The sequence below is a fragment of the Salvelinus alpinus genome, chromosome 36 (genome assembly GCF_045679555.1).
Source record: "Salvelinus alpinus chromosome 36, SLU_Salpinus.1, whole genome shotgun sequence".
Taxonomy (NCBI): Eukaryota; Metazoa; Chordata; class Actinopteri; order Salmoniformes; family Salmonidae; genus Salvelinus; species Salvelinus alpinus.
The window spans coordinates 2,995,052-3,008,145 of record NC_092121.1 but is presented as its reverse complement, the minus strand read 5'-3'; the positions used below and the strand labels follow the sequence as shown (position 1 = coordinate 3,008,145).

The window sequence follows — 13,094 nt, the reverse complement described above, 5'->3', positions numbered from 1 at the left end:
GAACATGGCCAAGATGTTCAGATGATCATAAATTACCAAGATGGTCTAATAATAATAATCACAGTAGTTATCGAGGGTGCAGCAAGTCAGCACCTCCGGAGTAAACATCCGGTGAACAGGTCAGGGTTCCATAGCCGCAGGCAGAACAGTTGAAACTGGAGCAGCAGCAAGGCCAGGTGGACTGGGGACAGCAAGGAGTCATCATGCCAGGTAGTCCTGACGCATGGTCCTAGGGCTCAGGTCCTCCGAGAGAGAGAAAGAAAGAGAGAGAGAAGGAGAGAATTAGAGAGAGCATACTTAAATTCACACAGGACACCGGATAAGACAGGAGAAGTCCTCTAGATATAACAAACTGACCCTAGCCCCCCCCGACACATTAACTACTGCAGCATAAATACTGGAGGCTGAGACAGGAGGGGTCAGGAGACACTGTGGCCCCATCTGATGATACCCCCGGACAGGGCCAAACAGGAAGGATATAACCCCACCCACTTTGCCAAAGCACACCCCCCACACCACTAGAGGGAAATCTTCTTCTCCTATGGTATTATGGTGGTCCGCAAACACACGTCAGAGGTGCATGCCGCCACCTACTGTATGGGGTGAAAACTGGGGAACTTTTATACAGCAAAAGGAAGGTTGAAAAAAACATACTCATCTTATTCCCAAACGTTTTTACTAAAACAAAACATCAACGTACTACTTTAGGCAGTTTCAAATGTCTACTCAGATCCCTACACAGGCTCTGGGGCCTGAGAGGGAGGAGTATCTTCCGACAGTATTCCCTGCAATGTTTCAGCCGTGAAGTCCTGAAGATCCAATAACATTTTTGCCGCTTTCACAATGATATCCAGTTTCTTCTATTTTTTAAATTAGTTTGTCCTGTACACTTAATCACCTGCACAATGAGTGCAACAAAAATCCACCTTCTTCACCATTAGTATTTCAGTATCTTTTATCTGATGAATGACATCAACAGGCTGCTTGCTTGTCATCCACTGCCAAAGCTTCATCATCTCTACTCTCTCCTTCAACAATGTTCACTGTCTCCACATAGGAGACCTGATTGACAGCCTTGAGCCTCGCTACTTTGACCTCCTTCACCCTAACAGGGCCCTCAGGGAACTCTGGAAAATGCTTCCCATCCCATTTGCAGCATTGTGTATCCTCAGACTCTTCAACACTTATATTCCATCTGCAAATACTTGACACGTGGCCAAAGATTTCACATGCATGACATTGCAGTTACTTTTGTACATACACTCGCACTGCACATCTCATGTATCACAGCTTCACATGGGTCGGGAGAGACTCTTCATCCTACAGACTTGTTCTCCTCCTTCTTTCTCTTTCACAATGAGGGTTAAGTGATGTGAAGCCTCGATATCCAGCGAGATGACACCTTTCTTCGGTGCCCTTCGCTTGAAAATCACAACTCTCCACTTCGTATGTTGACAGTTTATAGAGCCACAGAGCTTTCTCCTTTCGCTGTTTCGACACACATGAAATCCCCATCATACCGCTCCTGGTCACTCTGACTGACTCCACCTTTCTCAATTTGTCCTTCACCATCTTCGTAATCGCAAACAGGTCTCCCAAAAATGAACATTATTATTCACGAATGGTACTCCAACCAGAAACTGCTGTTAATTTCCAGCTTTAGCTCTTTTAGCTCAATTCTTCTTTATTACCGTGGTCCAGTCATTCTTACCAACTTTACTCGCGCCAATAGAATCAAACATTGCATCAGCTTCCGCCATTGCACGACCTGCCACCACCGGGCCAGATTCAAGTTTGTCCATCCATCTTCCGTATTCCTCCACTCCGGAAACCATCCTCCTTCTCATCATCTCGTTGTATCTATCTAGCATCTCCATTCCGTCCAATATTGTCTTCACTTGGCACAACCAACAAGATAGTTCGACCACCGAACAGTTGATATAGCTGCCAATGTTAAACAACAGTTTACTAATTGAAGAATTTGAGAAAGCTCTGACTTTACTCCTACAGTAGATTTTCTGTACCCAACACGACCAATGAGCTCGAGCACGGGGCAGTGCTTACAGCTGCGTAACCAATGAAATTGCAAGTGCTGGGACACACCTTCATCTGGTTAAAGTTTGCTGGGGCCACCAAAGGGTTTGGAGTGCCCATGATCGAAGACCTGAGAAAAGTAAAATAATAGAATTGTTTTAGCTCACCGTTGAAGTCCCTTCACTAGAACCACAATTGACTCAATATATTCAGAGGTTGGTAGGCTAAATGTCTGTTGGCAACAAGGTAAAATATTCCTGTGGTAAAAATGGTAATATTAGCATCGCATTCTATTTCCTGCCCCCTGGCTTTGCAATTGGTCTTGCTCGTACCTTGCAGGGGAGCCTCGCGAATCAACGGTATGCCACTGGTCATGGCATTGACGTTAATGATGAATGGTAAATTATAACACAGCTACTAGTGCTGAAGGTAAGTCCATAGATTTAGTTATGGTGGGAGTTGATGTGAGGTGGTGTGGTGCTTTTGTAAATCGAAGATTCTGGTACCACTAAGACTCTCAACTCACTTCATATAACACTAAAATGTTCATTATGTTTTATGCATGGAACTTGTTATTCATGATGCACCGATGCTATCCCTCTGACGTGCTCAGCGCGCACAAATCCATTGCCAAAACCTGAAAGCTAGCTTCACGTCCACTGTGTGTCATGAATGTTGAATACAATTCCAGTTGAACTTACTCTGACAATTGTCCACGAGTTTGGTTTTTGTATAGCGTGGAATTTGAGACAAAATATCTAAAGGAACATATCAATGAACAGGTCTGCTGCATACCCTCTTCCTCTCTGTCAAAATAAGTCTGGCACAAGGTTTCGCTTGCTTGCACTTGCAGGACTTTTGTTTTGACATGAGGTGTTTCGACATATTAGACACCTGCAGCAGACCCATGTTTGGAAAGCCTTTTTATGTATGTTCCTTTGGATATCTTTTCTCAAATTCTGAGCTATATAACAACCAACTCTATGGACAATCGGCAGACAACGTTCAAATGGAGCTTTATTCAACATTCGCAACCAGACAGGGGATATTTATGTACAATACAAATGTACGTGACTATGGGCTGTTTTCAATCTGTATTGCTGAAGAACCGCGTGACATTTTTAAGGTCATTTCCCGATTGAGCCTGACATATGCAGCGTTTGCAGTGAATGCCGTCTCCACGAACGCGGGAACATAGCCTGTACATTTCAATGGAGCATCTGCGATACAAATTGAATCCAGCCTTAAGTTGACCAAGGGACACAACAGGAATGTTGGGGCTAGAAACTTTGAAAGATAGCAAATAGTAGCCAAGAGATCATGTACCACAGAGAACAACAGCTTTATTAAAAACGAATCACTATTAGTTTCAAACAGTAAGATTAAGGAATGAAAATACTTAAAGGAAATTACTCTAAAATATATATTATCCATCTGTGGACATACCAAAACCTTGGAGCTCTACAAGTTCCCATTTCACCCCGAAATATTAATTTATGCATAAATGGCAGCACCACCTTGAATCACATATCTAAATCACATTTTTATCAACTTTTCTATAAATGTACTAATCTAAAATGTCCATGGATCAATGGTAGCTGAGTAATAGAGTGAATATCATAGAAAGTGCTGTTCTTGATTTCAGAGAACAAAATGCAAATGCTTGAAAACCCCTGGAGTCAAGCTCTACCAGATCCAAATTAAATCTACTCTAGACTAAAAAGCACGCCTAATGGAGAATTTCAATTGAAAATGCTCTTCAGTGCAGGGCAAGGTCTAATCTGTATCTGGGAAACCGAACCCTGGAGACAGGCTCTTGCTGGCTGCCGCTCCAGCGCACGTTTACAGAGTGCAGTTGGCCTCCAGCGACTTCCTGCACTTAGCGACGGTCAGGTAGGTCTCAACCTTGGGGTGGGAAAAAAAGAAGAATAGGTTATAGTTGACACATATTAATGTGAATGTTCTAAGTCACTAGGACTTTCTCGAGACCAGTCTTGATCAATGGACAATAATAGTAATAATATATGGGTTAAAGACCCAAAGATACTTCACAAGAGAGACCACAAAAAAAACAATGCACTGTAGAAAATATAGGAAGGCACATGCAATTGAAGGCAAAATGGTCTTCCACCTTATGCATGTCCTTCTTGAAGCAGGCCAACAGCTCATAGTTCCTCCTGACGTTGCCGTCGCCGCCCAGATTCTGATAGTAGTTCCCGTAGGGGGGCAGATGCTGAGAGTCATTGTCATCCAGGCTCAGTACGCCGTCCTGGCTCCCCTGTGGGAGACAGAGAGAGATGCATGGTGGGGTGGATGTGTGCATATCAATATTTGTTTATTAGGCCATTCTAAAAGCACATATAGCAAAAGACACATGCGTAAATGTCCTTGAATGGGCCAATATTCAGTCATTGAATGGGGTGTTACTGATATAGTCACTATTAGTGATGATCGATGAGGTGAGTTACCCCATCACAATGTAAAGCACTGAAAGATCTGCTGAGAAGAGGCAGACGTGGTCCTACACGTCTGCCTCTTTTCCTAGTTAGAAAGCCTAGTTGTATTTCACTTTCATGTCGGTGGAAGATAATAACCACACTGTAAACCCCAATGTGCTGTCATTACTCAAAACTTTTGAGGAAACCGTTGCACTTAATATACAGAATCTGACTACAGTTACTTAAAGTGATTTTTATAGTCATTACTCAAACCTATAGAGTCACCCTGTAGAGGGTTGAGATTTGAGTGGTATCAGCTTGACATTTTTTAGTAATGCCCCCACTAAGCCATGTCTCCAATATAATTTCCAAGTGTGCCTTCCCTTTTGGGTCAATTGTAGAGTTATCACCCATGACTGTATTTGTTAGTGACAGAGACATGTTTGTTGTCATTAATTTTCGGTCCTGAGGCCTTCAAGTGATTTTCTAGGCAAATATTATCATTATGGTTAAACTCTTTATAACTCTTTATTAAATATCTCATAAGGCCTTATTTTGAGGTGTAGCTTTACCCTAATACAGTGGCCTGAAACTCATGGTTTACAGGCCACATCAGGCCTGCAAGTAGGTTTGCAAAATTCCGGTAACTTGTATGTTATTTATCTTTGTGAAAACGTAGAAAAATGTATGTTATGTGTGTAGCATAAGATTAATCAATCAATCACTCAATGTACTCTACATGCAAAAACACAGATATTAAAAACAATTGCAAAAAATCTACCTGTAGTAGAGCATGCTGGGTAAAAAGTTAATTTGTTATAACTTTAAAAAGTTGCATTGATGTGACTCATTTAGATTTGAGCCAGTACCACATAGACATTTTAAGTAATAATGACTTTTCATTGACTGAGTTCAACTTACTAGAAGTATTTGAGTTAAAAAATGCCTTGTGGTTTACAGTACACAAAGTGCGGCACCACAAATGGTCATTGTTCTCCCTCCTTTCTTTACCTTGATGAGCAGGTTGATGCCCACTTTGAGGTCGCTGAGCTTCTCAGAGATCTGGTTGGAGTTTCTGACCATGAGGCTGTTGGAGATGGCCAGGGTCTGGCTAGGGTACTCCCAGGATTCAATCAGGCGGTAAGAGATGTGGAGCAGCTTCAGGACCTGTGTGTGTAGATGTAGAGAAACCACAGATTGTTAGAAAATGAAGTTGAGTTGTATTGTACAGCTTGAGATGCCATATCATTTACATGATACATGGCTGGAGAATGTAGACGTAGAGAAACCCCCGATTAGAGAGTGATGGGTTTTACTTACAAGGACTGTGATATGTGGTTGTTTTACCTACCTTAGTTGAAGAGAATAATAATAGTGTTCGTTTCGGTTGGGAAGAGACATGGCAAATGGCACCCTGATGGTCTGATGTCACTTAGAACCTTTTAATTCTTCTGCAGTGACACCATAGTCTGAATATTGATATTGGTCATTCCTATGTTGAAGTCTTTACATGTGTTCTATCACCTCTATCACTGAGGTATAGCAACATTTTACTGCCGATTTTAAGTGGACAATTTAAAACTCCCTGTCATGGCTAGATTTCATTTCCACCATGCATGATGCTGGCTCTTCTTATCTACAGTATATATTTACCCATGGAGTTTAGACAATCGGGGGATCTGCTTGCCCAATAACTAATGACTAAGTTGTATTGATTGTTCAAATTGAGATGCCCTATTATTTATTTTGGAATCATGCATCGTGGAGGATTGTCTCAGCCAGGTAACTTACTGAACTCTTCTGAGTCTCCTGCTTGTCGATTGGGCTCACGATGGAGTCAGAGTTACAGAAGTCCAGCAGGAATATCTTGTTCAGCTGTCTGCGTTCATCAGACAACAGGGTGCCTTCCTGCACAAAATCACAAAGACGGGAGAGAGAATTTTTGATGTGAAGAGCACACTGTCTACAAGAAGAAGAACAACCTCTGAAACGTTATTTGCTATGTCAAAAGAAAATTCAAAAGCTATCTTACAAAGTCATTGAACATTTTCTGAGCCAGCAGGTGGAGATGTTGCACCCGGTTGACTGCAATGTTGAAGAGACGTTGGTTTTCCATCGCTGCCCCTTGACTCAGAAAGCAACTGACCAGTAAGACTGGCATCAGCAGAAACACTAAAAGAGAGATGAAAGAAAATAAGAAATGTATAAAACGAGTAAGTCAAATTATGTTGCGACATGTTAGTAAGATATTCTCAGCCTTTGTACACCAATAGCCTAGCGATTAAGAGCGTTGAGCCAGTAACTGAAAGGTTACTGGTTCGAATCCCTGAGCTGACTAGGTGAGAAATATGTCGATGTGCCCTTGAGAAAGGCACTTAACTCTAATTGCTCCTGGAAGTCACTGTGGATAAGAGTGTCTGCTAAATAACTCAAATGTAAATCTAATAGATCACATAGCTAGGTTGTTAAAGGAAGTGGTTATGTGTCAGTAGTTTATACCCTCATGGCACTAAATTACTTGTTCACTCTTTCTCTGCCTTGTTGGCCCCTGCCTCAGGGATTAAATGTTTAAGTTAAATGGTATTAAATGGTACACAGACTTCCCACTTAAAAAATAAACGAAAAGCTGGTTTACCTTGTCCCATTTTCTCTCTTAATTGCCAAGGATGATTATTTCACTTGAAAGTGCGGTGGTCGGTTGAGTATGTTGCCGTTTGTTTGGGGCCACTGTTTTTATAGATGGATAACACATGTTTTAATGTATCAACAGGAGGAAACATGAGATGTTCTCCATTTACCACCTTTCGTTGATGGGACCTGTTTTTCTATGTGATTGTGGGACAATCAGTATAATGCGTCAAATCAATCATGAATTTTTCCATGAGCCCGGGAAGAGGTGACCTGTCCTAAAAAAAAAAACGTACTTGACGACTTGACAAATTAGGGTCAAAACACAGACAACACAAACCTCTGTTGTCTAGGACGTAATGAATGGACAAAAGTCACACTCACACACAGACAGACACACACACACTGTAACTTGACGACAACACCGGTTATTCTGCCATTCCGCTGTGGTACTGTAGATAACAGGCATTATTTGACAAATGTATTATATTGCTTCTTTATTAGCAGCAATATTGTATTGTTTAATGTCAATTGAATGTCCTATGGTGCTAGCACAGGCCTCAAAGTAGACACACAGAGAAGGACCTATCAAGGATGCACATCTTAGTATGTTTTTAATTTGTTTAAATAACATAAACAGTCACTTGATCAATACCCACTTTTTCATTTTTGTGTGAGAGCCTTTGTTATACCTGAAAAAGCCCAATAAAGGTATCTGTTGGAGCAAGTGTGTAGGCCCTACTTCATTGATTGATTGATTTTGGGGTAAAAATCTATATGCCGTTTAAAAAAAAAAAGTACACATCTCATCGGATAACACGTGAATGCTTTCAGCCTAGCAGTGTGTGTGCTTGACTACACAATGCTACCAGCCCAAAGCCTTCACTCTATTTGTGCCGCACCACCTTGCTGTGTTGAGTTTATGCTGCACAGGTAGGTGTAGGTGTACTGTGTCTTGACACCTATAAAGGTTACCTGGTCAATAGTCATGACAGTAATGAGATCATGGTTGATGTGTGTCATTGTGGCATACGGGGGAGTAGACTGATCCGGTGTGAACATATTCAGCGTAAGTTGTGAACGAGGTCCATATTCAGCGTTCAGGACACGGAGACGTGCTGAATGTCAGGCTAGGCCCAGCGCTGTCCTAATCCTTTCCTGGCGAAAACAGAAATCGATCTGTTAACCCGCATCTCTTTGGAAGGGCTGCTGCAAGTGCATTTACTGACCACATTACCTTGTTGAATATGTGACAGCTGGCATTCAAAAGAGCATTATACAACGGGTAGTTTTGGCCATGCTATTTGACTGGATGTAGTGATGACTTGTTTTGAGAGTCCAGCAAATCAAAAATACTGTATGTACAGCAGGTATCAATAAAAATTTTGTTCCATCAACCAACATCTCATCATCTGGCCCCCATTGTGGGAAATGTATTGCCTGTAGCAAAATGTCAGACATCACTCAAAAATGTCAGTTGTTGTTGTTTAGGTTTAGTCATACTGCATCACAGTGGTTCCTAAACTTCTCTTTCCTTTATACCCTTATTGACCCTTATGGAAAATCCACATGAAATCACTTGCAAAGTGTTCCAAAAACGCATGTTTTCATGTGATCACGTGATCTTATGGGAAAGTGACAACCTGTAAAGTAACACGTGTGAAGTGTTCCAAAAACACATGATTTATTTCCCACGTGTGAAATCAAGTGTTCTTTCTGTAAGGGGACCCTCACCTACTCTCTCCGTTATGTTATTTTACTCAATCGGCTGTATGGCCTCATACCCATTTATGTTTTAACATGTGTCAAATGATCTGGATTAGCCAATTTACAAATGAAGTGGAAATTACTCTTGAACAATTATTATCACGCTATAGAAGAAAGATACTCTATATTACAGAAAATGTCCTGCATGGGTATTGTGTGATACTGTTTTGAGCAATGCATACAGTTGAAGTCGGAAGTTTACATACACTTAGGTTGGAGTCATTAAAACAAATTTTCAACCACTCAACAAATTTCTTGTTAACAAACTATAGTTTTGGCAAGTCGGTTAGGACATCTACTTTGTGCACAACACAAGTCATTTTTCCAACAATTGTTTACAGACAGATTATTTCACTTATAACTCACTGTATCATAATTCCAGTGGGTCAGAAGTTGACTGTGCCTTTAAACAGCTTTAAAAAATCCAGAAAATTATGTCATGGCTTTAGAAGCTTCTGATAGGGTAATTGACATCATTTGAGTCAATTGGAGGTGTATCTTTGGATGTATTTCAAGGCCTACCTTCAAACTAAGTGCCTCTTTGCTTGACATCATGGGAAAATCAAAAGAAATTGTAGACCTCCACAAGTCTGGTTCATCCTTAGGAGCAATTTCTAAATGCCTGAAGGTACCATGTTCATCTGTACAAACAATAGTACGCAAGTATAAACACCATGGGACCAGGCAGCCGTCATACCGCTCAGGAAGGAGACGCGTTCTGTCTCCTAGAGATGAACGTACTTTGGTGCAAAAAGTACAAATCAATCCCAGAACAACAGCAAAGGACCTTGTGAAGATGCTGGAGGAAACAGGTACAAACGTATCTATATCCACAGTAAAATGAGTCCTATATCGACATAACCTGAAGACCCCTCAGCAAGGAAGAAGCCACTGCTCCAAAACCGTTTGGCCATAATGACCATCATTATGTTTGGAGGAAAAAGGGGGAGGCTTGCAAGCCGAAGAACACCATCCCAACCGTATAGCACGGGAGTGGCAGCATCATGTTGTGGGGGTGCTTTGCTGCAGAAGGGTCTGGTGCACTTCACAAAATAGATGGCATAATGGGGAGGAAAATTATGTGGATATATTGAAGCAACGTCTCAAGACATCAGTCAGGAAGTTAAAGCTTGGTCGCAAATGGGTCTTCCAAATGGACAATGACCCCAAGCATACTTCCAAAGTTGTGGCCAAATGGCTTAAGGACAACAAAGTCAAGGTATTGGAGTGGCCATCACAAAGCCCTGACCTCAATCCAATATAACTTTTGTGGAAAGAACTGAAAAAGCGTGTGTGAGCAAGGAGGCCTACAAACCTGACTCAGTTACACCAGCCCTGTCAGGAGGAATGGGCCAAAATTAACCCAATTTATTGTGGGAAGCTTGTGGAAGGCTAGCCGAAAAGTTTGACACAAGTTAAACAATTTAAAGGCAACGCTACCAAATACTAATTGAGTGCATGTAAACTTCTGACCCACTGGGAATGTGATGAAAGAAATAAAAGCTGAAATAAATCATTCTCTCTGCTATTATTCTGACATTTCACATTCTTAAAATTAAGTGGTGATCCTAACTGACCTGAGACAGTGAATTTTTACTCTGATTAAATGTCAGGAATTGTGAAAAACTTAGTTTAAATGTATTTGGCTAAGGTGTATGTAAACTTCCGACTTCAACCGTATATTATTGATTTAAGTCTATAACACAACATGTAGGGAAGTGTTCTGCCCATCAAGGTTCCCTTGGCTTAAACCTACCAAATTCTTTGAACACGTGTGTCATGACTGAGTGTGTGAGGTTCATGTTAAATGAGTGTGCGCTCCTTTAAGAGTGCACAATATTTATAGGCTAAGGGAGAGATAACCGGAGCAAGAAATAGAACATACAATGTAAGAGTATAGGACAGAATGTAAATAAACGAGCCCAGGATTCACATATTCCTCACACTGGATTCCCCTCTTATTACTAAGAACAGCTACACTAAGTGCAGTATGTCTATGTACAGCAATGTGTGCTTATGGGGCTGTCATAAATCACAGGTGTGATGTGGTTGTAACTCACTCCAACTCTGCCTGGGCCTCTGTGCCACATCACACTGACCTTATAAGTAGGACGTGTAATGGCGCACTATAATACCTCTCTGTGAAGTGAAATTACGCTGAACCAACGTGAACTAGACGTTGAATTGACGTCTGTGCCCACTGGGTTGTCTTGTTACACTTACCGAGATATAGCGCTTGTGTTGACATCAAGGGGATAGAGGTGAGCTACCTCTACACTGTTCTAAGGAATGAAACTGCAGCCAGGTGCCAGTGGGTGATTATAGCACTCAGTTCAGCCTCAGCTGCTCAACACCAATGAGCGAGGTACATGACCCACCGCCACTCTGTGTCAAACAAGCCTGAGACCCTGAAGCAATCAAAGGCGATATGCACATCCGAAACTTGAACCTCAAACGCTGACAATGACTTGGAGCGGAAAAGCCCATGGCCCCCGTAGCAAACGCCAATTCTCCCCCACTCTCCCATCCCCTGGCAAAGAGCGGTCCTCCCTGGCCCCTAGAGTCTCTCCGTTTTTGGTCCCAGGCCAAGATGTCTTCATGCCTTCTATGCTATTCAGTCCCCTGTGCCAGAGACTGTAGCAGGAGCTACATGAAGGAGAGAGAGAGAGGATAAGTGCATGGTCAGCAGGCAGGGTTTTACCTTGTGAGTACTCTTATGTAAATCAAATGTCAGCTCCTGATATTGATTTGTAGTTTCTGTTCTTGACATGTTGAGTTGTTCAGTATTTGTATATACTACATGGCCTAAAGTATGTGAACACCTGCTCGTCGAGTATCTCATTCCAAAATCCTGCGCATTAATATGGAGTTGGTCCCCCCTTTGCTGCTATAACAGCCTCCACTCTTCTGGGAAGGCTTTCCATTAGATGTTGGAACATTGCTGCAGGGACTTGCTTCCATTCAGCCACAAGAGCATTAGTCGGTCACTGATGTTGGGCGATTAGGCCTGGCTCGCAGTCGGCGTTCCAATTAATCCCAAAGGTGCTAATTGGGGTTGAGGTCAGGTCTCTGTGTAGGCCAGTCAAGTTCTTCCTGACCGATCTCGACAAAAATGTCTGTATGGACCTCGCTTTGTGCACAGGGGCATTGCCATGCTGAAACAGGAAAGGGCCTTCCACAAACTGTTGCAACAAAGTTGGAAGCACACAGTCGTCTAGAATGTCATTGTATGCTGTAGCGTTAAGATTTCCCTTCATTGGAACTAAGGGGCCTAACCTGAACCATGAAAAACAGCCCCAGACCATTATTCCTCCTCCACCTCTTCCTCCTCCACAGATGGCACTATGCATTGGGGCATTGTTAGGTGAGAATTATCTGTTAATTGAATGATTCGAATATTCCGCCCTGAAACACATAATTGTATGGAAGTGATTAGAATGTATCAAATCATAATCAATAAATGTGTAGTCCTAGTCAGAATTAGGGTAAAGACAATGTGTCTTTACGGTATTATAAACACAGACTGTCTGAGCTTGGTGCCGACCTGACTAGAGATTTGGGAGAGAACAGGGAGTACTTGTCAAGAACAAGGTCACTGATCTCTGTCGGCTGGGTAGCAGGACATGTGTGTGCGTCTGTTTGTGTGTGTGTGTGTGTGTGTGTGTGTGTGTGTGTGTGTGTGTGTGTGTGTGTGTGTGTGTGTGTGTGTGTGTGTGTGTGTGTGTGTGTGTGTGTGTGTGTGTGTGTGTGTGTGTGTGTGTGTGTGTGTGTGTGTGTGTGTGTGTGTGTGTGTGTGTGTGCGTATGGTTGTGTGAATGTGTGTGTGTGTGCGTATGGTTGTGTGAATGTGTGGGCGTGAGAAGTCAGTATAAAATGAATTGTTTTGTATTCTTGACTTTAGAACGTTCCCGTGAATAAACCTTTGTATCTATTTTAGCTGGGCCTCCATCTGTTTCATTCGACCAGGATCTTACAAATTCCGGTTTGCAGACTGAGGAATATAATTAAATTGGGTTATGAACCTGGAGAACAAAATTCTCTTATCAGGCATGTAGCGTTCTCCAAACCCAGATTCGTCCGTCGGACTGCCAGCTTAGGGAAGCATGATTCATCACTCCACAGAACGTGTTTCCATTGATCCAATGGCGGCTTGCTTTACACTACTTCAGCTAATACTTAGTATTGTGCATGGTGATTTTAGGCTTGTGTGTGGCTGCTCGGCCACGG

The 13,094-nt window shown here is 42.2% G+C and overlaps 1 protein-coding gene across 1 annotated transcript; it reads right to left on the bottom strand.

The window, feature by feature from the left end:
- Positions 1-3,352: 3,352 nt before the first annotated feature.
- On the bottom strand, positions 3,353-7,167 carry LOC139565227 (somatotropin-2). Its single transcript, XM_071385399.1, has 6 exons — positions 7,108-7,167; positions 6,505-6,644; positions 6,264-6,380; positions 5,484-5,639; positions 4,166-4,312; positions 3,353-3,939 (listed from the first exon to the last, which is right to left on the bottom strand). Exons 1-6 carry the CDS (start codon positions 7,115-7,117, stop codon positions 3,877-3,879), a joined length of 633 nt encoding a protein of 210 aa, XP_071241500.1. The 5' UTR covers positions 7,118-7,167; the 3' UTR covers positions 3,353-3,876.
- Between the last annotated feature and the right edge of the window lie 5,927 nt (positions 7,168-13,094).